Here is a 26,940-nt window from a genome sequence, read left to right as displayed (position 1 = left end):
TGAAGGCGGCCCTGTGTAGGAAAGTTTATAATGTCTGACGCCATATTGTTTTTGATATTTGGTTGGAAGCCACCCAGAGTGGCTGGGGAGACCCAGTCAGATGGGAGGGGTATAAATAATAAATTATTCTTATTCTTATTGGCCACACTCCCAGCAGCTATGATTGCTTCTTAAGAGACCTATGTGTCCCCTGCAGAACACACAGAGTATTGGATAATATGGAGATCTGGCCCTCCAATTCTCCCCAGGCCACACACACTCTGCAGACACAGCTCCCAGTGGCCCTGTTTTGTAACCCCATTGAATGCTTGAGAAGTATCTTCTGAAGGTGCCTTCTGCTTGCCTGAAGGAGAGAGAGAGAGGTGAGTGTATGGTCCTGGGGTGGGGGTCATCACAAGAGCCAAAGCTGACCCTCCCGGTCTCTCTGTCTGGTCCTTGGAACTCTCCTCAATCCACACTCCTCACTGGCCCTGTTCGCCTCCCAGGTGCTTTTGCCTGGCTGCAATGTGTTCTTAAACACTCACAATGCCTCTTGCTTGTCTGAATGGACAAGGTCCATTGTAGAAACTAGCTGACCACATAAGGTCAAATTTGCATCCATGTGGCCCCTGGAAGGTTGCCCAGGAGGGAATATGGCCCTCAAGTTGAAAAATGTTCACTGCTTCTGTCATAGAAGGAAAAGTTCTTTTGATCTTGCAAAATAAAAAAGAAAGTTGTCTAACTATTTTGCTTCTTTGTTTCTTTTGGCACTCTTGACAGTAGAGATTTACTTTAGCTTTCCCAGAAAATCATCCTTGTATGCCATTTAAAGTAATAATCTCTATTTTGTACTGCTAACTTCATACTGGTAGATTTGAATGCATTTTTATTTGTGGTTTTCCTGTGCCTTCATATTGATAAATAGACATCTTCCTCTTCCATAATAGCATTGCTAGATTGAGTCTGACAGCACATAGACTTTGTTGTCTTGTTAGAGACTAAATATTTCAAGACGGTTCATGTAGCCTGAAATACAGCTTAATAATTCTATGGATATTTCATTGGGTTGTGGATATAATATTAAACTCAAAGAAATATTTTATAAACTGATTTTATGTGGGAGGTTTTTTAAAAAATAAATAAATAAATAAATATTGTAGCTACAAAACAAGCATGAACCCGTTTGAAGGATTTCTATCGCACAAACTTTTAAATTCTCCTAAAATGACTATATTGATTTAAAGGCTGCCTTTGTCTATGGCTGATTTGGCTAATTTAATTCCTCTGTACAAAACTGTAAGTTATTTCACCCCAATCTAGAGCTCTGTAGCCACTCCAGCAACAGGGCAGCTGTATCAGCGCAGTGCAAAATTGTCTCAAACTCCACAATGAACGGGGAGACCCATGCATCCACAAATATTGTGTGTGTGCATGCTGACTCCTCCCATCCCTGCTTAATCTTACCTTTATTCAGGCTCATAACTGGCAAAGTAAATTGACCAAGGAAGTCATTTGCAGTTAGTGCCATCTGATCTTCTAAAACAAAGCGTATTAAGGCAAGATCGGGAACATTGATGTTAAACGTGAATGTTTCATTCCATCTAGGATTCAAAGCTGCAAGAAACAGGAGGGGAAATCTAGTTGTTGGACATGCATTTTTGAACAGAGCTCCGCTGAACATCTTACCCAAGTTCATGGTGTGTTAGACTTACCATTGTTCTTTATGACAGAAGTCTGCTGTTTATTCATATCTCCAGGAACTCCATGAATCTCTATCTTGACTACAGGATCAGCCTTGTTACTCTTGGATAGGTTGCTTGGTGGCAGCTGGCAACCACTGATAATCTGCATAAAGGAAATCAACCACCAGCATGAATGAATTGCTCAAATTACAGAGATACGTTCCCACAAGAATCCACTTTGAGACTTCTCCTTTCACTGTTGGAAGATCTGAAGTGGCGCTGGTGCCTCTGGAGATGCTGAACTCAAGGTGCCTGCTTGTCTGCCCACTCCCCTTTTTCTGTCTACACATGTTCACTCCACACACTTAAAGAGAACTAGTGTGGAATGGCAGCACGCTCCGTGTCGTCTGAATAAAAGATGACACGGTCCAGGCTGCTAGGGCTTTGGGGGTGAGCCCCAGTGCTAGGCGTCCCCACCCACCCACCCCCCAAAAAACCCACAGGCAAGTGGGGACTCCAGGGATTGCCAATCAGAAGGTCAGCAGTTCGAATCCCCGTGACGGGGTGAGCTCCCGTTGATGGGTCCCAGCTCCTGCCCACCTAGCAGTTCAAAAGCACATCAAAGTGCAAGTAGATAAATAGGTACCGCTCCGGTGGGAAGGTAAACGGCATTTCTGTGCACTGCTCTGGTTCTCCAGAAGTGGCTTAGTCATGCTGGCCACATGACCCGGAAGCTGTCTGCAGACAAACGCCGGCTCCCTCGGCCTATAGAGTGAGATGAGCCTGCAACCTCAGAGTCATCTGCGACTGGACCTAACAGTCAGTGGTACCTTTACCTTTACCTTTTACTGCGCTGAAATTGATTCACTCTACCTTTTTCTGTTTTTGCTCTTGTTGCAACAACAACATGGGATTGTATCCAGGTTAGAATTACTCAGAATAACTCTAAGTAGGTCTACTCTAAGTAGGCCGAGCATGGGAGACAACCCATCATCATTATTTTATAACAACAATATTGCTAGTGTGGTTATAGTATGAGGGTAAACAGCCCCAGCATCAAATCATCATTTCAGAGGGCACTCTGAATTTCTGAATTTACAAATTTCACATGATACAACCCCAGCCAACATGGCCAATGGTCAGAAGTGATGGGAGTTATAGTCCAGCAACCTCTGGACTACAAATGGTGAAATTTCGCAGTCCAATTCAACCCTGGGATGAGAGCTTTGAAAATGCCACATAAATAAATACTACAGCACTCCATGGTGTCATCCTCTTTAAGTCTCTTGAGATTTTCAGAATTACAACCATTAGCCCTACTAAGAAGATTGCTATAGCATGGATCCCTATATAGTGTTCAATCTTTCTCCCACTGTCAACAACAGGAGTTATCCATTATCTGCTGCGGAAGGAGGAAAAACATCCATAAGTGTATATGATTTAAATGCTTTAGAAAAGACTCACTTTACCATAAATATAAAAATAAGATGTTACAAAATCAGCAGAACACAGAGTCGTCCAGGACCAATATTGTATAACACAAAATGTATAGGCATAGGCCCCCCAGAGTGCTTGGGTGATACCTATATCTCAAACATTTCTTGTTTCATATGATTCACTAACTTTCAAATTATACTTTGGAGAACTTCAGGAGTTTCTCAGAAGCTTGTCAGGGGGTTCTTAATCAGATGAATCATAATGGCAGATAAGCTTTCATTACCAAAACCTCAAATTTTTTTGTTTTGTTTTTTTTTAAAAAAAACTATGATGCAATAATTCATTAATCCAATGAAGCTGAATGTTGGAAAATTCAGAATAGATAAAAGGAAGTGCTTTTTCACACAGTGTATAGTTAAACTGTGAAACTCAATCACACAGGAGGCACTGTAGGACACCAAATTGGCTGGCTTTAAAAGAGGCTTAGACAAATTCATGGAGGGCAAGGCTATTGATGTGTATCTTGTACTTCTACTTGTCAGGTGTATTATGCCTCTTAATGCATTAGGGTTGTCCTGCCTTTGAATATGGAGGTTCTTTTTCACCAATACTCTTTGATAGACCAATTCTCCACAAATTAGTCCAACCTCTTCTTACAAATCTCCAAGGAAGGAAAGTCCACCGCCTCTCATGGAAGACTGTTCCACTGCTGAATCCTTCTTACTGTCAGAAAGGTCTTCCTGCTATTTAGTCAGAATCTCCTTTCTTGTAACTTGAATTCATTGGTTGGGGCCCTAGCCTCTGGAGCAGGAGAAAACAGGCTTGCTTCATCCTCCATGTGAAAGCCCTTGAGATGTTTGAAGATGGCTATCACATCACATATTGAGAGCCAGTGTGGTGTAGTGGTTAAGAGCGGTAGTCTCCTAATCTGGGGAACCGGGTTTGCGTCTCCGCTCCTCCACATGCAGCTGCTGGGTGACCTTGGGCCAGTCACACTTCTTTGAAGTCTCTCAGCCCCACTCACCTCACAGAGTGTTTGTTGTGGGGGAGGAAGGGAAAGGAGAATGTTAGCTGCTTTGAGACTCCTTAAAGGGAGTGAAAGGCGGGATATCAAATCCAAACTCTTCTTCTTCTTCTTCTTCTTCTTCTTCTTCTTCTTCTTCTTCTTCTTCTTCTTCTTCTTCTTCTTCTTCTCTTTACCCAGGCTAAACATACCAATTCCCTCAACCATTCCTTATGAAGGAGGGAGAAAAATATCTGGCCTTGTTTAACATGCATTTTTTTAAAAAAATAACGGTGAACAAAATCTTTGTTAAAGGTTGACAAGATGGGAAGAGAATGCTTATTCTGTAGCCAGACCACACACCCCCACACAAAAAAAACCCCACACACTGTACTCCGCTGGTATTTAATAACCTGTCAAATGTCTTTGATAACTATTTGCAGCTTGCTGGCCACAGAATTTATAGTATTTGAGGTATTTTCAACAACAAGCATAGGAGAGTACCAGGAAATATTACAGATAATAAATCAAACCTGTTTGATTTATTTTTGTTCAAACGGGCAATTTTCCAGAACCATCTCTGTACATGAATATCACAGCTTGCCCTGAAAGGTTTAATTCAATTTGCCTCTCTCTATTTTCAACATGCTACGGTAATGTTCTAAATTGCAGCTGAAGAATGACCTAGGTGTACTGAGAACGAGATCCTTGTAAATAACAGTATTTAATGAGGCTGCCTTGTAAGCAGAATGCCAGAATTTTTGGAAAGTTCAGTTTCGTTCTTGGATGCTGCAAATTAGATTTAATCCCAATCCGGGGGTATATTGTAGCTAGGGGGCTAGAGAGGGTAAACTGTAGCTATACCCCTGCATTCCTATCCTAGCCCTATTGAATTCAGTGGGACTTACTTCAGAGTTGGGATCTAATAAGGTATCATTTTCCATGTTGCTCTGCGTTCTTTGCATGCAGAATTGTTTCTGTTCTGCTGCAGTCGGTTTTCTGCCCAAAACTACATTATTTGTCTCGCTATCCATGGTGGCAAAATTTACATAAGTTACGCAATTAATTAGATAAATCGCATCAGTTATGTTGATGTTATTCCGCCCCCTTCATTTCCGTGCAAAGGAAATACAAAACCGATGGGGGGAACATAAGCAATTGTGTATCATTTACAGACTGGCAGCAAAAACAGCAGCTAATACCAATTGTACTTGCTGAATTGGTTTCTCTTCCAGACATGGAATAAGTAAGTGAACAATGGTCATTTCTGCTCCTGTTTCTGAATTCTCTGACATCCCTCGTTTTGAGTAGGCATGATTAGGGTTGCCCACAGATAACTCTGCCTCCAGGAAGCGTTTCCCAGTTCAGAACTACCCTGCTGGATCAGACCAAAGATCCATCTAGCATTCTGCTTCCAAACATGGCCAACTGCATGTTTCTGTGAAGATCACAAGTTGGCCGTGAAGCGAGGGCTGGGTCATGGGCAACAGCCTGGAGAAATTCAGGAGCTGGGAAATGAGAGGCTGGAGTAAAAATTAAGAAAGATGCAGCAGCAACAGAGCAGAGGGCCAAAGAACAAGCTAGGAGACCAAAGAATTATCAGGATGCAAGAGAAAGAATTCTGAAGGCAGGGATCCAGATGAAGAGGGAAAATACAAGATACAGGTGGTGCTCAGGCAGATCTTGTTGCTCAAGCAAGGTTTAGCTTGAGAAAAGAGGCTCTCTAAACTCTCTTCTGTTCAGAAAGATCTAGCGATCAGCCTGGGTGGGCAGAGTCAATCCAGAAGGTCAATCTGAGATGGTTGCCAACTGCAGTTCAACAGTTCACCACATGGGGCAGCCACATGGATTCCAGCAGTTCCTGGCATTGTACCGCCATCACCTTTTTTTGGTTTCAGTCTCTGGTATGAAAATGTACATACCCTAAACATAAAGTCTGTACTTCTGAATATGGAGCCCCCATTTAGCTCTCATGATTAAGGCTGCTCCTAACATTTACTGCATTCTTCTTAGTTCAAAGTCTGCTGTTTAAATCCATGGGTTGTATTACTCCTATTAGTATTACTCCTACTCATGAGTATACCCATTGAAATTAATGGATACAAATAACTTAAGGTATATTAATTTCGGTGTGTCTGTTCTGAGCATGGATGGAAGGATCTGTCAATTCTGGTTTTCCCCATTTGTCACTGTACCAGTCTTACATTCAGTGCTCCACATTTCTACAGCAATCTGGGAAAATTCGTCTGCTTTTTTCTCTCCGTAAACACAGTTTTGCAAGCAATTTCCCCTAATATGGTGCGTTTTGTATGTTATTCTCCCTAATGTGTTTATTTTCATGCACATTCTCCCCAAATATATGAATTCTGTACACATTGTCTGATTGCACAACTACACTGCAAATTGAGATAAGTGAAAATTTTGAGGAATAGGTTTGCATCTTTAGGTAGGGCTGGAAAAGTCTCCTGTCTGAAACTCTGGATGCTATCAGTGCAGACCTTGCATGGGGAACCTGTGGCCTTCCAAATGTTGCTGGCCTACAACTGCCATCAACCTTGATGAACTGGGGCCATAGGCACCAACTTCAGGGGGTCCTGGGGGCCAGGGCACCCACAAAAAACCCCCTGTGGTTGCATGGCCCTGTCCTTGCCACCACTGAACCGCCCACTGCCTGCCACTGAACAGGACTGAGCCAATGGGGAAGTCCACTGTGAGCTGTCCAGGGTGCTGATCACTCCTTAGAAAGAGATGCATTGCAGTGTCCTAGCAGGTTGGATTTGAAAGGACTTAAGCATGCTTGACTAGACTTACGCAGATTCCCTCAGCAGGACAGGGTAGGGATTTTACCTGTGGGCACATGGGCCAAGAGTCACCAGAGATGTACAACTGAAATGTTCAACCAGTAATGAATTTGGGATATTTTCTTTAAAAAAAAAAAAATAGAGCTTAGGAGAAGTAAGGTAAAGATAAAAGGTAAAGGACCCCTGTATGGTTAAGTTCAGTCAAAGGCGACTATGAGGTTGCGGTGCTCATCTCGCTTTTAGGCCAAGGGAGCCGGCGTTTGTCCACAGACAGCTTTCCGGGTCATGTGGCCAGCATGACTAAACCGCTTCTGGCACAACAGGACACTGTGATGGAAACCAGAGTGCACGGAAACACCATTTACCTTCCCGCTGCAGCAGTACCCATTTATCTGCTTGCTCTCGTATGCTTTCTTTTATTATTATTTTTTATTAATAATAATATTTTTATTAAAGTTTTATAATTACAAATATCATGTACCATAATCCAATCCTACCTTTACAATCCCCACCCTCCCACTGGCATCCCTCATTTTCCCCTTCTGGTTTGTTGCATTGTTTGTTGTATGCTATATGTATATATATATACTATTAAATGTTGTTACATTGTCATCCTCCATTTTGAAATTCAATAAAGTTGTGAAAGATTATTCAAATCTTGACAATGAGTCCATTTCTTTTTGTTGTTTCTGCAAGTATCTTGTAAAAAATCCCCATTCCTTTTTAAAGTCACTGTTGTCATTTTCGCTCTGGTATGCTTTCGAACTGCCAGGTTGGCAGAAGCTGGGACAGAGCAATGGGAGCTCACCCCATCGCACAGATTGAAACTGCTGACCTTCCAATCAGCAAGCCCAAGAGGCTCAGTAGTTTATAATACATAAGTATCATATATGAATGATAAGTGAAAGGTTGAATGAAACCTTCTTACCCTTACTGTAAGTGTAAGTGCTCTGAATTTCATGTTTACGTCATGTGGGTTGTAGTCTGTGTCTCTCTTTCTCAGGAATTCTGGTTTTAAGATATAACCAGAGCCACCATTGTCCAAAAACTTTCCATTCAGTAGATCCATCTGTACTCCTGGTGTCTGGAAGTTTAAGGCCACTGCAAGCGGGGGAAGAGATATTTTTAGTTGCATACAATGTATTGTGTGAGCAGTTGTTGTTGTTTTTAATGCAACTGAAGTAATGGCTAATTTTCAAAAATATTTCCCCCCCACACACACACACACCAGGATCTGATGAAACACACACATACAGAGACATTGAAAAAACAAATGGGAGTGATGAAACTGCAAGGGCTGGGCCTCTTAATTTCTGGTGCATGCAATGATCACATACCACAACACTTGCACATTTTGCTCTATGCACCTATATCAGCACGTGCTTGTAACCTCTTCTCCTGCCAGCTGAGGTGTGGGACTCTGGCTCCTGTGCCCATCTCATGGGGATCATGGGATAACATGCCTCCCCACTCTTTAAAATGCAGTTCAGAAAAACTCTTGGTGGTTTCATAATCTATCCTATGCAACTGTTCCATGGGGCACAAGAGCTAGGGACAGCTTCCTAGAGGCTAGAAGGGTGTTTGCATGTGTATCCAGAGCACTGTGGGAGTTGCTGTAAGTGCATGTTTTTGTCAATAAAGAATTAACTATCAGATGTGTACCTTCCTTGGCTGGGGGTGTCTAGGGCAGAACGGGGTGGAGCAACAATTCTAAATTTCATCTTTGTACAGCAGCCCAGTTTCTACACATGCGGATGGCTCAGTTGGATAGAGCGTGATGCTGATAATGCCAAAGTTGCAGGTTTGATCCCTGTCTGGGACAGCTGCATATTCCTGCATTGCAGGGTGTTAGACTAGATTAGCCTCAGATGAACCCTACAATTCTATGAGCCTATGATTCCTCTCTAACCTCCATCCAGAGAACCAAGAGTCATTATCAGTGTTCAAGGGCCTGTTCCTGCAAGGCACTTGGAGTGTGAAGCAGGGCTGGTGTGGGGTGGGGTTTGGGGAGGGTTTTGAGGACCAGATAATGAAGAACCATATTTGGTCCCTGGGCATTAGGTTACTCATCCCTGTCCATTAGTTTGGCAGCCACTACAGAAAGAGCATTCCTAGTAGTGCCACCTGGACTAGGTAACACCTTAAGTTGGAAGATTGACCCTTTCAAATGGGATTTAAAGACCTGTTGTGCTCAAAAGGTGCACAGAAGCAGCCTTGTGCCAAGTTAAACCATTTGTCCATCTAGCCTAGTACTGTCCATTTTTTCTGCCCTCGGCAGTCCAATATCTTAGGCAGAGAAAGCTATTTTCCATTGCCTGCTATATGAACCTTTTAGCTGGAGATGCCAAAGTTGGAACCTAAAGATTTTCTGTCTGTTTAGATAATCTTCTGATCTTTAATTTGTCTAATTGATTTCATCTAGATTTACTGACTGCTGTTTAGCTTCTCTCTGCTTGGCATTCTTTTTGGTAGTTTTATTGTTCTGTTTAGGTTGTGTTTCGTTTCATTGGGTGTTGTGTTGCTGGAGAATACTTCAAAGCGAGGTCGTGAATTAAATAAAACTAGATAGGTAAGGTAGATATTTCCACCACAACCTACTCATCTATCCTGTAAATCAGCCTGGCACTCTCCAGCTGTTTTGGATTGCAACTCATTTCAACCTCAGCCAGCATGACCATGCAGGTTGAAGCTGATGGGAGTTCAAGTTGAAAAAATCTGGTGGGCACCAGGTGGGTAAAACTTTCATCTCTTGGGCATTTAAATGGAACAGGGTTTATAATAAATATAGGTGACAGTTTGATAAGGAAGCCTGTAGACCTTAAGACTGCTGTCTTGTTGCAGTTTTGCTTGGGAGGAAGAACACATCTATGCTATGCATTTAAAGAACACTTAACACACACATGGCTTCCTCCAGTAATCCCGGGAACAGTTGTTTATCCCCTCACAGAGATACCATTGCCAAACATCCTACAAACCTACAGTTTCCATGGGGTTGTTTTTTCAGCCATGTGCTTCAACTGTGTTTTAGACAGCAGGTGTAGATGCGGCCAAAGTCTCATTGAGCTTGATGGAACATATTTCCAACTCAACATACACGCATAGCTTCAACATTCACAAGGGACTGACCCCCCCCTCTCTCTCTCAGACTGTATTGCTACTCCCATTATACAAGTCTGATGATTGGCAGCATGTGGACAAGCTCAAAATAGTTATATCTCAAAGGGCAAAACTCTTTGGTTCAGAACCTTTTTAATTTCATAGAAATAAAGTCACTCCTTCCACATGTCACCCATTCAGTTCTGGGTGCTGCAGTGACATTTACAAATCATCCAATTTCCTGCAATGCAGGCTGCCTGAGTCCTGAGTGGCACTCAATAAATGATCCTTTCACGCCAGGAAACTGTCCACTGCCAACAATGCACCCAGTCAAAGCTTTTAGAGGCAAGGAGTTAATATCACCAAACAGATCACTTTATCTTTTGTTATGCATTACACACATGCCATTAAAGAGGAGCGAAAAATGAAAGCAATGAGCAGGAAGAGATGTAATTAGTATTTTTGTTCTTCCCCCCAACTGCCGCAGGATGAAACAAAGTACATGGCTTCATATAATGAATTTGTTGTTACATTTCCCATTGCAATGACAAACAAGTTAAGACATAATCATTAGGCAGTGTGCTACAGGAAGAAGACTTAGACATCTGTTTGGGAGGCCAGCACGGTATATTTTTGAGCATGAGGGATTGCAATTTTGACTCAGCCATATGTCCGCTATCATTAAGGCTGCATTCAGGTCAGGGCTGGGGAACCTTCCACTCTCCATAAATTATTAGACTACAACTCCCATCAGGCCCAGCCAGCATGATGATGGCAGTTGCAGATGACATCTCCGCCTCTTTCCAGCCTCCTCTTTCAAGCAGATTGGATGCTTTCATTTCTGATTTTAAACCGTGTACAGCCTTCCATGACATCCAAATTGAGGCAACTGCCCTTTGTTTATGAGTAATGCTCCTATCATGGCTTCAGAACCTGGCTTGTGCTGGAACCATAGTTTACACAAACCATGGTTTCCTGAGTTCAAATGTCACAGAGAACTGTGGTTAGTCTGTTACAAAAAGATACTTTGCACATCCCCCGGTGCACAAAGAGAGGAGGAGGACCACATGATCCACCCTGCCCCGACTCTCCACTATGGTTCTCCATTACATCTCAGACTGGCCAATGTGTTTGATGCTTCTTTGCTTTACTGTCTCCAGGTGTGTAGAATCTTTGGCTCTCCCAATGCTGCTGAAATATCACTCCCATCAACTCTGGCCATTGGCTACACTTTCTGGAGCTGATCAGAGTTCTAGTTTAGCAATATCTGAAGGGACAGAAGTTCCACACACCTACCTTAACCTCATTGCCCTCCTCAGCCCTCTGGCCTGTGACTGCAACCCAAAAGCACTCTAGAGTCCAATATATGTCAGCCCCCAACCCACTTTCATCCATGTGAGACATTATCAAATCTAAGCCATATATCTAAACCTATTTTGGTGTTTCATGCATGCAAACACATCACATAAAATTAGATGGAAAAGCCTACCCATTTGGCACCCAACGTTCCAGAATTCTTGTGGATCATAATTTGAAGAGTCTGTCCTGGTTCCTTTGGGGTAGATTCTTGTAATAAAGTTTGTAGTGTGCGCAATGAAGTCAGGAGCTGCAAAGAGGGATGGTGCACATATTTTATTAAAAAGTACAAAATTTTAATATTTCAAAGGTAAGATAATATGATGTGTGTTTGTGGCAAAGTCACCATGCAATATTCATGCCCACAATGCTACGCAATATTTCCTTTCATCTCGTCTATGAACTCATATTCAAAAGTAACACTTTTTAAAAAAAAAACAAAAAACATAAACATAAACATAAACATAAACCTAGCCATGGACCCTGGAAATCAACATAACCATGAACCAGTTATAGATGGGATATCAAGGATAGAGTCCACTGGAAGAAATCTCAATTCTGGTTTAAAAAAAAGGCTGTAGTCCATATGGTCACAGGGAGAACATGCAAAAATGTGCTTGTTGTTCAAAACAAACAAAGAGAAAGCATAGGTTCAAGCGAAAGCATATGTTCAGTTATTTTGATTTCAAAAGGGAGGGTAAGTATGCACTAAACTCTCTCCCACTGGAAATGATGTGATTTATTATTGTTTATATTATTCATTTATCACTGCATTTATACCCCACTTTTCCTCCAAGCAGCTCAAGGTTATCCCCCTCACCATTTTATCCTCAAAACAATACTGTGAGAAGATGGTGAGGCATTCCTGCTCCTTCCAGCTCTCATCTCCTGCAGCCCGACATATGATGTAACTTCCTGGCCCTCCAGCTGCTGCCATGATGGCAACCAAGCTACCCAGCAGGCTGCTCCCTTGTGCAGAAGTGGGCACTTCTACATTTTAGTCCCCAGCATAGCTCTATTCTGGAAGAAGTCTCGAGAGCCATAGAAATGGACTAGAATGTGAACAGAGTTTCTGTACCCCATAAGTGGACATAAATCTGATATCAGGAAGCACAAGACAGAGAAACCAGTAGGAGAACACTTCAATCTCCCAGGACATTCTATACAAGATCTCAAAGTAGCTGTCTTATTACAAAAGAATTTCAGAAATAGACTGGAAAGAGAAATTGCTGAATTGCAACTTATTACCAAACTTAAAACCATGGAGAGACCTGGTCTGAACAGAGACATTGGATTCTTATCTCATTATACATGATATAGCTATTTTTAGCCATCTCTCCCCTTGATTTTTCCTGTAAGACCAGTTGGCAGTCGTTAACAGTCGTCAACAGGTTTACCACACCTATCAGCCAATCACCCATTCCCACCACCCTTCTGAGTAATACCCCTCCCCACCCTCTCACTATATATGAGGGTCTAGTGACTTCTGTTTCAGTGTATCTGAAGAAGTGTGCATGCACACGAAAGCTCATACCAATAACAAACTTAGTTGGTCTCTAAGGTGCTTGGGATGCAGGTGGTGCTGTGGGTTAAACCACAGAGCCTAGGACTTGCTGATCAGAAGGTCGGCGGTTCAAATCCCTGTGACGGGGTGAGCTCCCATCACTCAGTCCCTGCTCCTGCCAACCTAGCAGTTTGAAAGCACGTCAAAGTGCAAGTAGATAAATAGGTACCGCTCTGGCGGGAAGGTAAACAGCATTTCCGTGCGCTGCTCTGGTTTGCCAGAAGCGGTTTAGTCATGCTGGCCACATGACCCGGAAGCTGTACGCCGGCTCCCTCGGCCAATAAAGCAAGATGAGCGCCGCACCCCCGGAGTCGGCCACGACTGGACCTAATGGTCAGGGGGTCCCTTTACCTTTACCTTAAGGTGCTACTGGGAGGATTTTTGAAATTTTGTTTCAACTACGGCAGACCAACACGGCTACCTACCTGTAACTATATCCCATAGAGAGCTCTCTCACTACAGCCATACCTATAGGAAAGTGAGGCCTACAATTGGCCAGAAATATATTCCTTACTGAAGAAGGCTCTTGCCTTTTGCCTGCTTCTTTGCACTTTGCAGCACGCATGGAAGTGGATACAGTGAGTATCTAATCAGATCAATGTGTGCAAGAGCCCGGACACCCCTGTAAGTGCCCTTTCCATTTGGTCAACCTTAGCTGGAATCCAACATGGCGGCAACAGCTTGGCCACGAACCACCTGGGATGGCCTCGCAACCCACCTGTGGGTCCCAACCCACTGGCTGAAGATCTATAATGTCAACCTTTCAACCACCAGACTATTAGAGAAATGAACTAAGGATAAATTCTGAATTCCATTATAGCTCCCACTCCACAAAACAAATGTTGTGATTATGCAAACTGCAGGAGGCCCAATTTGCATCATTTATTCCAGTTCGGGGGAGGGGTTGTTTAAGTGGGTGATTTGAGAAGCCCCGAGAATCGTAATTTTTGCTACAATTTCTAGGCAATCCATCTCTCTGTGCTTCCAGTGCTGTGCTATGTCTCAGCCAGGAACTCTTGATAGGAAATGGGAATCCCTATGCAATGCAGCAGCAACCAACATATGAGCCTGTGCTATTTTTTGTACTCATTTGAAATATTTATACGCTGCGCTTCTGATTAAAAGCCTCCAAGGTGGCTTGCAACAACCACTAAATAAATCCTGCACAATATTAAAATGAAAAGGATACAATTATGTCAAATGGCAACAGCAGAAGTTATGAGAATAAATGAAGCAGGAAACAGGGGTGGGCAGATGAGTCCATTTCACATATATTCATTATTTGCAAGTCTTTTCCATCCAGTTTCGGCCTCAGTCAAAGAGTGCTTAGAAATGTGTGTTTTGTTAGGAAAGGCATTCCAGAATATATATGTTGTTGTTGTTGTTTAGTCGTGTCCGACTCTTCATGACCCCGTGGACCAGAGCACGCCAGGCACTCCTGTCTTCCACTGCCTCCCGCAGTTTGGTCAAACTCATGCTGGTAGCTTCAAGAACAATGTCCAACCATCTTGTCCTCTGTCATCCCCTTCTCCTTGTGCCCTCAATCTTTCCCAACATCAGGATCTTCTCTTCGCATGAGGTGGCCAAAGTACTGGAGCCTCAGCTTCAGGATCTGTCCTTCCAGTGAGCACTCAGGGCTGATTTCCTCCAGAATGGATAGGTTTGATCTTCTTGCAGTCCATGGGACTCTCAAGAGTCTCCTCCAGCACCATAATTCAAAAGCATCAATTCTTCAGCAATGAGTCTTCTTTATGGTCCAGCTTTCACTTCCATACATCACTACTGGGAAAACCATAGCTTTATATACATTCCAGAATATATATATATATATATATATAAACATATACTGTTCTTTTTTTCTTTAAAAAAATGTTTAGGGGTACTCTCATTTTCCTACTCATATTGAAATACTGCCCCTCAATGAGGCCAAACTTAGATTCACAAAATGTTTAGGGGTATGCGTACCCCTGTGTCCTACCAGAAAAAAGCACTCTGTGTGTGTGTGTGTGTCGGGAGAGAGAGAGAGATAAAGATAAAGAGAGAGAGAGAGAGAGAGAGAGAGAGAGAGAGAGAGAGAGAGATATTCTTGCCCATACCCCTTACCATAAATGTCCCAGGGCAGGTTATAACAAAGTAGTATAGAATTATAACAATAGATTTAAAAACTTTACAGTTATAACATGGGTGTGGGGACATTCTAAATGTAAAAGAACAGTATACATTCAATAAAAAAGGGGTTTGACTGTAAAACAAAAATGCTTCGATTGCCAGAGGCCAAGGTAAAAGGTGCAGCTTAACTCAAAAGCTGTATAATGGAGACAGATACTCAACACACTTCAGCAGAGGGGAAGTTCCACAATTCAGGTGGAAATTTAGGTGCAAACCTTCATGCAGATTTTTAAAATCCCTACTTGAACATTTGCACTTAAATGCATATTCCTGAAAGCTTTCTCTCACAAAAAATAAGCATTTCTAAAAAACTTTTTTTTGAGCTGACAAGTTCACCCCAAGCTTCAGAGAAGTGTAAAATCAAGAGGGTGAGCTGCAAGGTTCTTATCTGCATTTTAGTTCAGGAAGTGCAGAACAAGTCAGGTCATATCAGAATTCACAAAGATCAAAATCCTCAAGCGCCGTCCCTGGCGGTGAAACAGATCGTCCTCCAAGTACATGAACAAACAACATCAACCCAATGTCTGAACAACAGCAAGGTTAGCAGCCTCTGAGGATGTTCCAGGATGTTCGCACCATGGGGAATGAATGACCTGTCGCCTCCTGCCTAATCTCAGAAGGTGGGGAGAGGCATCCTTAGAATGATCTCTGAAGCAGATCTTATAATATGGCCGAGCTTCTGTGGGAGAAGGCAATTCCTCCGATAGCTCCTGGCCCTAAGTTTCTGGAGACGGTAGTACCCAGATAATGGTTCGCGTTATTTTGCTCTTTATAGAGAGATCCACACAAAGAGTTAATCACTCCATTATTTCTGTCTCAGCTGGGGTACCCAGCTAATTATTACAATGATTTTTCTCCTTGCAGATCAATATAAACTGCTGACAGCAGGAAGAAGAAAAAACCTGCAAAATTCATAGCAACCTCCATTAAAATAAGGGTTGCCAAAGTGCCCAGAGTTTTAAATTGTATCATTTTAAAATTCTAATTGATTTTAGTAATTTTACCCACTCAGTAGTGTTTATTCTTGTATATATTTCTATTATGCTTAGATCTGGAAGCAAATGACTGGTGTCTCACTTGAGTTTGGTAATTTTCCCTGCTTAGTTGTTCACATATGTGTGTGCATTTTATGTTTTGTGCAGATTGCAAAGGCCAGTGGCTGTTGATGCAGTAGAGTACGGCAAAGATCAGTAATACCACAAAGATGCAATCTTATGCTCACCTATCTGGAGGTAAATCCCACTGAATGATGTTCAAATGACATCTACAAGAGGGTCCTTAGGGCTGATTCTCTTGCATGTTGCAAGTTTAAGTCTACTTACTTGGAAATAAGTTCCAGTAAAATCAGTATGACTTATTCCCAAGCACAGAGGCTTACAATCTGGTTGCAAAAGGTATTCTGGAAGCTGCACTGACTATGAAACACATTGGGGTATTTTATTATTATTATTATTATTATTATTATTATTATTATTATTATTATTATTATTGCTTTTTCCCCACTGGGACTCAATGGGCATCCATCTAGTCCCATTGAAGTTAATGGACGTGACTAACTCAAGAGCCATTAATTTCAATAAGTCTACTCTAAGTGGGACTTAGTTAAATACCTTCTGTGTAACAGCAGAAATGTGCCATGCATAAAGTTTAGTTCTTCCAATAGTTTAAAGAAGCAAATAGCAGCAAGTGTCAATTTTACAATCTTGTAAATTACCTCTCTTGCTTATAAGTTTTTGTCCTTTCACCTCCCCAATGGAATTATTTTGATAAAACTTCTGCTTCTCCTTTGAATCTTCAAAGCTGACAAAAGACCGGGAAGCTGTGTATATCACAAGTTCTGACAGCAACATGGCGACTTTAACCTTATGAGTCTGTGAATAAAAAGTTAAAAAGCATTACAGCCTTGCAAAGTGAGAAATATGAGGTGATTCTCTCCTGGGGCTTTTGTATAACTGAATAGCTAAGATGCCCTGTTCATTGAACACCAACCATCAGTTAATAGTCACTGAGACAGGCAACATGGCTGCTGCTTTTGCAAAAATCTGGTGTGCTGGAGGTTAAGGATAGAGGAATCTATCAATTTCAGTTCTCTTCCATTCTCATTTTCCCAGTCTTAAATTTTGTTCTCTGCATTTTTACAAGCAATTTGTGATTTAAAAACCACCTCTGATTAATTAGTGCTGATGAACACATTTTGTGTATATCTTTGACTAGTATACACATTTTTACAAGCAATTTGCACTAATGCAATGCATTTTTATGTTGTTTTCACTGCTGCACACATCTTTAATGCACATTACCCTCAATATATGCATTTTAGTACGCAATGTTTGGTTAGAAATCAGAGAAGTGTGCATTTCAAAGGATAGCTGGGTTTCTGTTCATGTTTTGGTTCAAGAAGTGTGAATTAGCTACTTTCTCACTGAAATGCAAACAAAATCTAATTCCTTCCCCACCTCTAACTGAAGGTATATTTACCTTCTTGTCCTTCTTATCCTTTTTGGGTGCTGATGCCAATCGAGCAAGCGGCTTCTTGATCAACTGTGCTTTAGGGTCTTCATCAAGAAGGTCATCCTCTGACTCCATGACCTCCTCGAGCTCTGCTATTTGGCCCAGGCATCTCTGGCCCCTGCGTTGCAGGGTTTCTTCCAGAGTTCCGACTTTCTTATTTTTTATCAAGATTTTGAATTTCAGTTGCTGCAGGAAGAAATTTGAGGGCATTCAGCACAGTAAACCACACAACCGTACAGGAACAAAACCCATTTTTGTTCAGGTATCCACTCTAGAAAAACTTTATGCAAACCAGACCAGCAGACGCCATGAAAAGGAAACCATGGCTATCCACTCCACCCCTCTTTCAAACCCCAGAAGCCTTTCATTTGTTCACATCCAAGTCATCGACCAACATTATGTCATGGAGATTCGACTTGCATGTAGGGATTAGCTTTTGGGCTAACGAAAAGAAAACCATGGTTATCCATTCCACCCCTTCCTGCAAATTAGAGAAAAGAAAGAAGCTATGCTGTGACCACTGCTTGTGGTGAGCCCCACCCTTGAGACTTGTTGGATGGGGGGCCGCTAGGGGCGCATTGGAAGATGGCCGACAATACCATCTCCCCGGCTCACACGAGGTAATTAAGAGGCTGTTATGGGAGTATGCAGCCTCCCTTGTTATCCCCAAGGGAATGGGGAACACTGCCTCGCCTGCGGTTGGTATAAATCACCCCCGGATTCGAAAAAGGGGGTGAGGGCACTAGGCGCACAGCCCTCACGTGGGATGGCTCTCCCGGACGCTGTCTCTGATTGCGCGGCCTGGTTGCAGGAGCTCAAAATAAACAATTAGAGAGAAGCAAATGCACATATTTTGAGTGAAGATTGGGAGTTAAGACTGCTAATTAAAGTGACCTCTGTGAAGTGGAGCGACGGGCTGGATTCAACAATATATTAAGAAGAAGATACATCAAAGGGTTGGTATGTCGGAACGAGACTGAAAGGAGGGGGGCTTTTCTTTTTTTTATCTTATGTGAGTACCTAACAATCCTCCCCCCAAGAAGAATCGTTGCAATTACTGATTACAAGCAGGATGATTAAGAACTGTGTGGAAATAAATTACTAATCAAAGGCATGGCTTGTGGAATATCTGGAAAGGAATGAAAGGCCTTTGTGACACAGTTATAAAAATATACTTGTTAGGGCAGGCCTGGCTACAGGATTTATGATCGAGGGGGAGGAGACCATGGTTTGTTATTATATCGGACTGTGAGTTTGACCTGGCAGTACCCCCTTAGAAGATTGAGGAGAGACTGACAGACCTGCGAAGATTAACGGGCAGACTTCAAGAATGTTTTGTACGGAAGTGCAGAAATGGGTCTGTCTGTTTGAATATGGCTCTTGGAGGAAAGAAAAATCCACACAGGATATAATAACGTTTGTTTTCAACCCGCTTGTGGAGACTATCAGAGGTCACAAAGAAAGGAATATATGACAACAACAAGAAGATGAGGAAAATAATAGAGAAGATTGAATGGAACTGTGAATACTATCTGGGCAGAACTGTGAACATTAAAGCAGCAGCAAGAGAATGTTTGGATCCCTTTCTGAGCTCGAAGCATGGGTACCCCCAACAAAAATTTAAAAAATTTGGCTGTGTAATTTGGAACTAATGTGATTTGATTGGTTTGTTAATAAAAATTATATTTTTATTTTATTTATTTATAAATATTTATTAAAGTTTTTAAATATAAATGCACAAATAATAAACGATCTTACTTCTATCACAACAATTTCATCACTTCTTTGGACTCCCTCACGTCTCCCGCTCCCATTTACATCGTTAAATTTTTTTTCCAAACAAATTATCAACTTATTTACAATCTCATGTCCACTCATTCAAATATAATCTAGCACTTCTTCCAAAAAAATTTATATTTTCTTTAGTCTCACTTATCATCAAATTTAAATCTAATTTAGTGGTGGCCAGTTTTTTATAATCTAGCATCCTTCTTAACATTCAACCAAATTACAATGTTTTTGTAGATACATCTTGAATTTCTCCCAGTCTTCCTCCATCTTCTCTTCTCCCAGATCACGGATTCTGCCAGTCATCTCGGCCAGTTGCATATAGTCCATCAGCTGCATCTGCCACTCTTCCAGTGTGGGTAGATCTTGAGTTTTCCAGTTTTTTGCGATGAGAATCCTTGCTGCCGTTGTTGCATACATAAAAAATGTTCGGTCCTTCTTTAACACCTTCTGGCCGACAATACCCAGAAGGAAGGCCTCTGGTTTCTTAGTGAAGGTATACTTAAATACCTTTTTCAGCTCATTATATATCATTTCCCAGAAGACCTTCACCTTAGGGCATGTCCACCAGAGGTGAAAGAATGTTCCTTCATTTTCTTTACATTTCCAACATTTATTATCAGACGAATGGTATATTTTGGCAAGTTTAACTGGGGTCATGTACCATCTATATATCATTTTCATTACATTTTCCTTCAGAGCATTACATGCGGTGAAGTTCAACCCAGTGGTCCACAACCTTTCCCAGTCCTCAAACATAATGTTATGCCCAATGTCCTGTGCCCATTTTATCATAGCCTAAAAATTATATTTTTAAAAACAGAAACTTGTTGGATAAATTATCCTTCTCCTAGAGAAGCCTGGTGGCATTTCTCCACCCACAATCTGAGTGCAATTTTGAGAAGCATATAGTTCTAGGAACAATTCAGCAAGCAAAGGAGCCATAGTTATGAGTCAGTTTACACAAGTGTGGTCCTTTCTTCAGGACTGCAGCAACATGCATGTGTGAAGAAACTCAGGCAGCACAACTCAAGTGTTGCACACCAACACTGCATATAGCCTCATGTTGTCATCTCAAGGACAATGTGTCGTTCCTGAGATATCAGCATGGCTTGTCTATAGCTTGGAATGTCTCACATCTGGCTATTTGTTTTACCTGGAAAACAATCATATTTGAATTTGTTTGAAGAAGGGGGGTGGGCAATGTGTAGCCTATACAGGAAGCAGTCTATCAATCCATGCAACATCATATTTGAATTTGTTTGAAGAAGGGGGGTGGGCAATGTGTAGCCTATACAGGAAGCAGTCTATCAATCCATGCAACACAGGCTCCTCTGCCCTCTCATGCTTGCAATATTTATTTCCTTCCAAGAAGCTAAAGATGACATAAGTGGTTCTTCCCCATTTTTATCCTCACAACTACCCTGTGAATTAGGCTAGGCTGGGAAATTGTGACCATCACAAGGCCATCCCTCATCTTCATGGCCAGGTGAGGATCTGATCCTGGGTCTCCTCAGTCTAATCCATGGTGGCTAACCTGCGACACCCCAGATGTTGATAAACCCCAACCACTAGACATGCTGGCTGGGACTGATGGGAGCTGCAGTCTTCCAACATCTGGAGGGCCATGGCTTCCCAATCCCTTGTCTAACCACTGTACCACACTACTTCATTTCATTCACAGTTTTAAAGGCTCTGGAATGAGCTATGGGGGGAGGAGGGGTGGAAGTGGAAGAATGGGCTGGAACAAGAGTGATATTGATCACAAGCCCTATGAGCACCATCTCATTTCCCCCTGCCCAATCTCATTTTTTATGACTAAGATATTCCAAACTCCAAATAATCATTATGCTGCAAATGTGCACAACAGTTGCAGAGCTTGCACACAAACACACACAAACTGACACACACCAAAACACACCATCTTTTACAATAATTATAATAATGTTGGGTTGGGGGAGTGGATGTTACCTCTGGAGAGGGTAGTTCAGATGGCATGCTATCATCTAGTGTTGAAATACAGAGGGTATCCCTGAGAATGTCTAGCAAATGGCCAGCCATCTTCTCCTGTTGCGGAGCGCTGCAGTGATTCTCCAAAGATAGCGTAAGGGGATAATCTGATGCCTGGAAATTTAACATAAAGACTGTTAGTATTTTGAAACTGAGGAAGTCCATTAACAGAAGAATCCAAACCTCAACCCACGTAAGCTCGAGGGTAGTTGAATGTGTCATGGGCATCCCACCACCCCAGCGGCGTAGCGTGGGTTGTCAGCACCCGGGGCAAGGCAAGTAATTTGCGCCCCCTAACCCCTAACCTGCCGCCGCTGCCAGCTTCTTCTTGCTGCTGCCTGGGCTGGGGTATTTACGGTAAGGTAGCCATGGCGGCGGTGGCGGCGGGTCCGTGTCAGGTGATCTGAGGCGAGTTGCCGCTAGCGCTGCCGCTGAAACGACGCCGCTTTCCCGGAGGAGGAGGGCAGAGAGGCGAGGAAAATGCAACATGGCCCAGCAGCTGCAGCGGCGGCGGCGGCGGCGGCGGGGCTGTGAGGAGGGGCTGCCTGGCACGCCCTCCATGGCCCTGACGCGCGGGGACCGCAGCGAGCGCTGAGAGCCGCTGCCTGCCGGACGCCTTCAGCACGAACGCGCACACAGCTCGTCGGTTCCGCGAGACATGGGGCTCTGCTACAGCTTGCGCCCGAGGCTCTTCGGCGACTCCGGAGGCGGCGAGCGCGCCCCCCCCAGATGTTGCGCCCGGTGCGGCCGGCCCCCCCTGCACCCCCCACGCTACGCCACTGCACCACCCAGAACTGCCTGGCTGTTTTGGCCTTTACCAGTGGGGAGAATCCACAACTGTCATAGGAAAAGTGTGGGTGGGAGGAAGCTAATGCAGGCAATGGTCAGTGTAAACCCCAAACGAGGTGTTTCAGGGGTAATTTAGGAGCAGATTTGAGCTAGACAAGGATCCTCTAGATCATGGAAAACAACAGGGCACCATAAAGCTAGTTGAAAAGATTAAGAGAATGAGTGAATTGTATGAGAATAATAAATTTTGAATAAATATTATGTTAAAATTAGGTATTTAAGATCTAGATAAAATATTCAAAGTTAGGGACAAAATATTGAAAATGTTTATAATAAGAATGGAAATAAGGTGATAAGTTGCTGGCTAAAGTTTTATAAATGTGGAATGCAGGAGCGGGAGATGTGAGGAAGTCCAAAAATGAAGAAAAGATGGTTATTACAAGATGTTAAATTTTATGTTTGTTTCTTTTTGTCTGTTTTCTGTGTATTCTGTTTTCTTTCTTTTTTATTGTATTAACAAAACTCTTAATAAAAAAATAAAAAAAATAAAAAAAGGATCCTCTAGATCAGTCTTTCTCAACCTGTGGGTCCCCAGATGTTGTTGAACTACAACTCCCATCACCCCTAGCTAGCAAGGCCAGAGCTCAGGGATGATGGGAGTTGTAGTCCAACAACATCCGGTGACCCACAGGCTGAGAATCGCTGCTCTAGATACTAAGCCATCGGCAACTTGTTGCTACTTCAGCCTTTCTTCAACACTGCCGTTGCCACTGGTGGTGCAAGCAGCAGGAATACAGCTGCACTGTCCCACCGCTGCTCACTAGGGGTAAGGATTGCTTCCTGAATCACTTTTTTAAGGGAAAGATACATGCTTAGTTGCAGATAATGACCAGGAGCAAAGTTGAAGTATAGAATTTGCTCCCACAGGAGGCAGTGATGGCCACCAACCTAGAAGGCTTCAGAAGAAGGTTAGACCAATTCATGGAGGAGAGGTCTATCAGTGGCTAGTAGTCATGATAGCAATGCTTCTGAAAACCAGTTACTGGAAACCACTGGAAGGGAGAGCACTTATGTGCTTGAATCCTGCTTGTGAGTTTTCCCACAGGCATCTGGTTGGCCACTGTGAGAACAAGATGCTGGACTTGATGGTTCAGCAGGTTCTTCTTATCTTCTTATGTTCTTAGGAGGATTCCAAGGGCCACATTAGGCATGACCAAGAGCTCGTCCATGCCCATCTGGGATTTGTGACTCTGTTTTCTTTTTAAATGTCTGCAGCAGCCACATATTAAAGGTAAAGGGACCCCTGACCATTAGGTCAAGTCGTGGCCGACTCTGGGGTTGCGGCGCTCATCTTGCTTTATTGGCCGAGGGAGTCAGTGTACAGCTTCCGGATCATGTGGCCAGCATGACTAAGCCACTTCTGGTGAACCAGAGCAGCGCACAGAAATGCCGTTTACCTTCCCGCCGGAGTGGTACCTATTTATCTACTTGCACTTTGAGGCGCTTTCGAACTGCTAGGTTGGCAGGAGCAGGGACCGAGCAACAGGAGCTCACCCCGTCGTGGGGATTCGAACCGCCGACCGTCTGATCGGCAAGTCCTAGGCTCTGTGGTTTAACCCACAGCACCACTCACGTATTAGGAAGTGGCTTTTACAAAGAATGGGGATTGCTGATAGCGGACAGAACATAACAGTGGAATGCTGGGCTGCTTTGCCCCTGAATTTCAAGGATGGTTTCTTGGAGAGACACTCCCCAGTTTTGGAATGTGAATTTGATCTCTGGTGACTTTGACACTATGAAAGTGGGAATTGGCTGTGTTTGAACTGGGTGCTTGATGTAATTAATATTGCTTTAATAAATGTTGGTGAACAACTTAGTTCTCTTTCACAACTGAGAAATCTTCAGATAAGCAAATAAATAAACAGCAGTCACACAAATGTGGCCCAAATTGTTACGAGGAGCAGCCGTTCTCGAAACATATCAAGGTTTTCCTCACTGCACAGCAACTGTGCTGTTCTGCCCACAGTAATTTTCACAAAGGAATTACAGTGGAACCTTGGTTTAAGAACAGCTTAGTTTATGTACAACTTGGATTAAGAACGCTGCAAACCCAGAAGTAGGTGTTTTGGTTTGTGAACTTTGCCTTGGAAGCAGAACATGTTCCGCTTCCTGTTGAGTGTGTTCCATTTGCAAACTGAGTCCCCCACTACTATGGGAAAGCACGCCTTGGTTTAAGAATGCTTTGGTTTAAGAACGGACCTCCGGATGGATTAAGTTCGTAAACCAAGGTACCACTGTATTTTTGTTTCTGTTATCCAGCCCTGCCATGTGTCACATCTAAGATCTGTTTTATGCTTTCTGTAGGTCAGCTGACAACATCGTATAAGGCTCTCATAGGTCGGCAGACCACCCACCCTCAGAGTCATTTGATACTGCTGTGAGACAAGTAGGTACCCCACGGTGCCCTGTGGACATTTTTCAGAGCTTTTGACCAACTACATGCACCTACCTCAAAAGCATGCTTGTGGACCACATCGATGACATTCTTGAAGGTAATTTTGCTCGTCAAGGTATGTCCATGATAAACCACAGGCTCATTATTTGGACCATCCCAACAATCAATTTCAACACAGCGGCATCCCTTCTTCAGGGAACTTTAAATTGAAGGAGAAGGAGAAGGAGAAGGAGAAGGAGGAGGAGGAGGAGGAGGAGGAGGAGGAGGAGAAGAAGAAGAAGAAGAAGAAGAAGAAGAAGAAGAAGAAGAAGAAGAAGAAGAAGAAGAAGACAATAAAAAGATCTGTGTCCCATTCATCAGCACTCATATTGCTTTCTGCTTTCCAAATAATGCTTGTTTAGCTATGGAGTTGCACTCTGCTAGAAGCTCAGATAGGGTAGCACACATTTTGATGATCCGCAGTTTTTAAGAAAACAGTTTGCACTCCCATAGAGATATGAAAATATTAGAGAGCCACAGTCTTATTTACAGTTCTAAATTGGACCCATAGGGCACACTGTAAGCACTGGCTGGGACACCAAAAGGGGTTCAGAAGAGTCCCAAAGTTCAGAAAGCACTAAATCAGAACAAAAGAATAATTCTGCCATTGTCCTATACAGCTGCAAATAAAACTTAAGTGTGTTTTAAAAGCAACATACAGTGTGACATTAGATGGCGATGGCCAGCCTTATGGAAAATGCAATGTATTTTTAAATTCCTTTTTTTATTTTAAAAAAAGCATTTTCGAAGCAGTTGTTATATTCATCTATATTCCACCCCTATTTCAGTTCTAGCTCAGCCACAGGCTTGCTTCCAATGAAGTCATTATTGCACCAGCAGGATGATGTCCATGCATGCAATGGAACTTTCCTCCTTTGTACCCCCTCAATCCCACAACTCTCCAGGGCAGATTTGTTGGGGGGGGGGTTCAAGCCTTTCCATTGCCTGAGCGGAAATCATTCAATGAGCGCAATAATACAACCCATAGGTATTTTTCCAAGTTATTTTTTCTTCAACGGCTGCAAACATTTGTGTTTATTTTAAATATGGAGAAAGAACACCATTAGGAAACACAACACACTTCTGCACAGTTTTGTTACTCCACACCCTACTGACCTCACCTCTCCCCTTCCCTACCCCACAAATAAATGTACATACTTGGCGTAGCCCCACAGGTGACTTGGGCCTACAAGCTGGTCTTGTATCAGGTAGGTATTGTGTGATGATGATATAAAGTAGTCACACAATGGGAAGTTCATATCTTGGTAAACCGTCCTGTGCTTTTGTTTAAAGATGCTGCACTCTTCCGAAAGCATGTACCGTATAAAGCCTTCGAAGGTCATCTCCCTTTGGCTTCTTGCTAAAGTGGGAACATTAAAGGGGGGGGGGGTAAAATTAAAATTGCTCAGATACCTCCACCGTGTTGTTTTTTTAATGCTGGAATTAAACAGATGTTGGAAATACTCACACTACGAATGTGTGCTCCTGAATTTCACCTGGTGCTTGGCTATGATCTGAAGCTGAACATGCATAATAATAAGCTGAATGCTTATTCATGCCTTTATTTAATGACACAACAATCACCAGAAGCTAGCGTAATGTGCACAAGCCAGGAACCAGACCTTAGCCATGTTAGTTCTTGTGCTTAGTCATAATACGCTCTGCTATCGTGGCGTTCATTCTGGGGGAACCCGGTGGTTCGTCCAGAAGCACATCAGAAGATGAGATCAGTCATGGCAAATCAGCAGCTCTGCTCCACTTGAAAAATGTTTTGATCACCTTGACTAATCCTGCACTGCTAAGCCACAGGGAAGCACTTGGTACATTTGAGTGTAGTGGTTCCCAGTTGCTTATCAATACCAGCAGCAAAAAGAATCCTCGATTTGACTCAGGTTTAAGATTTGTATCAGTACATGCAGGTCAACGGAGAGCCTAATTTCAACACGCTGCATTTAGATGTGCAGCAGAGAGTTTTTCCTCAATTAAATCCCCGCGGTGGGGTGAGCTCCCGTCGTTCGGTCCCAGCTCCTGCCCACCTAGCAGTTTGAAAGCACTCTTAAGTGCAAGTAGATAAATAGGTACCGCTTTATAGCGGGGAGGTAAACAGCGTTTCCGTGTGCTGCGCTGGTGCTGGCTCGCCAGAGCAGCTTCGTCATGCTGGCCACATGACCCGGAAGTGTCTCCAGACAGCGCTGGCCCCCGGCCTCTTAAGCGAGATGGGCGCGCAACCCCAGAGTCGGACACGACTGGCCCGTACGGGC

The 26,940-nt window shown here is 43.0% G+C and overlaps 1 protein-coding gene across 1 annotated transcript in view; it reads right to left on the bottom strand.

Moving 5' to 3' along the window:
• LOC309351830 (1-phosphatidylinositol 4,5-bisphosphate phosphodiesterase zeta-1-like) overlaps nt 1–26,940 on the bottom strand; it is a 43,548-nt gene that overhangs the window by 1,197 nt on the left and 15,411 nt on the right. The window contains exons 4-12 of the mRNA XM_081879878.1: nt 25,838–26,039; nt 24,695–24,839; nt 21,358–21,510; nt 17,566–17,784; nt 16,802–16,958; nt 11,488–11,604; nt 7,831–8,003; nt 1,692–1,824; nt 1,444–1,593 (exon numbers count right to left, since the gene is read on the bottom strand). Of these exons, the coding sequence (XP_081736004.1) occupies nt 1,444–1,593; nt 1,692–1,824; nt 7,831–8,003; nt 11,488–11,604; nt 16,802–16,958; nt 17,566–17,784; nt 21,358–21,510; nt 24,695–24,839; nt 25,838–26,039 (1,449 nt within the window). The remainder of the gene's footprint in view (nt 1–1,443; nt 1,594–1,691; nt 1,825–7,830; nt 8,004–11,487; nt 11,605–16,801; nt 16,959–17,565; nt 17,785–21,357; nt 21,511–24,694; nt 24,840–25,837; nt 26,040–26,940) is intronic.

Source organism: Podarcis erhardii (genome assembly GCF_964252035.2).
Source record: "Podarcis erhardii genome assembly, chromosome: 10".
Lineage (NCBI taxonomy): Eukaryota > Metazoa > Chordata > Lepidosauria > Squamata > Lacertidae > Podarcis > Podarcis erhardii.
The sequence above is the reverse complement of the archived record's forward strand: the minus strand, read 5'-3'. Positions and strand labels throughout refer to the sequence as shown.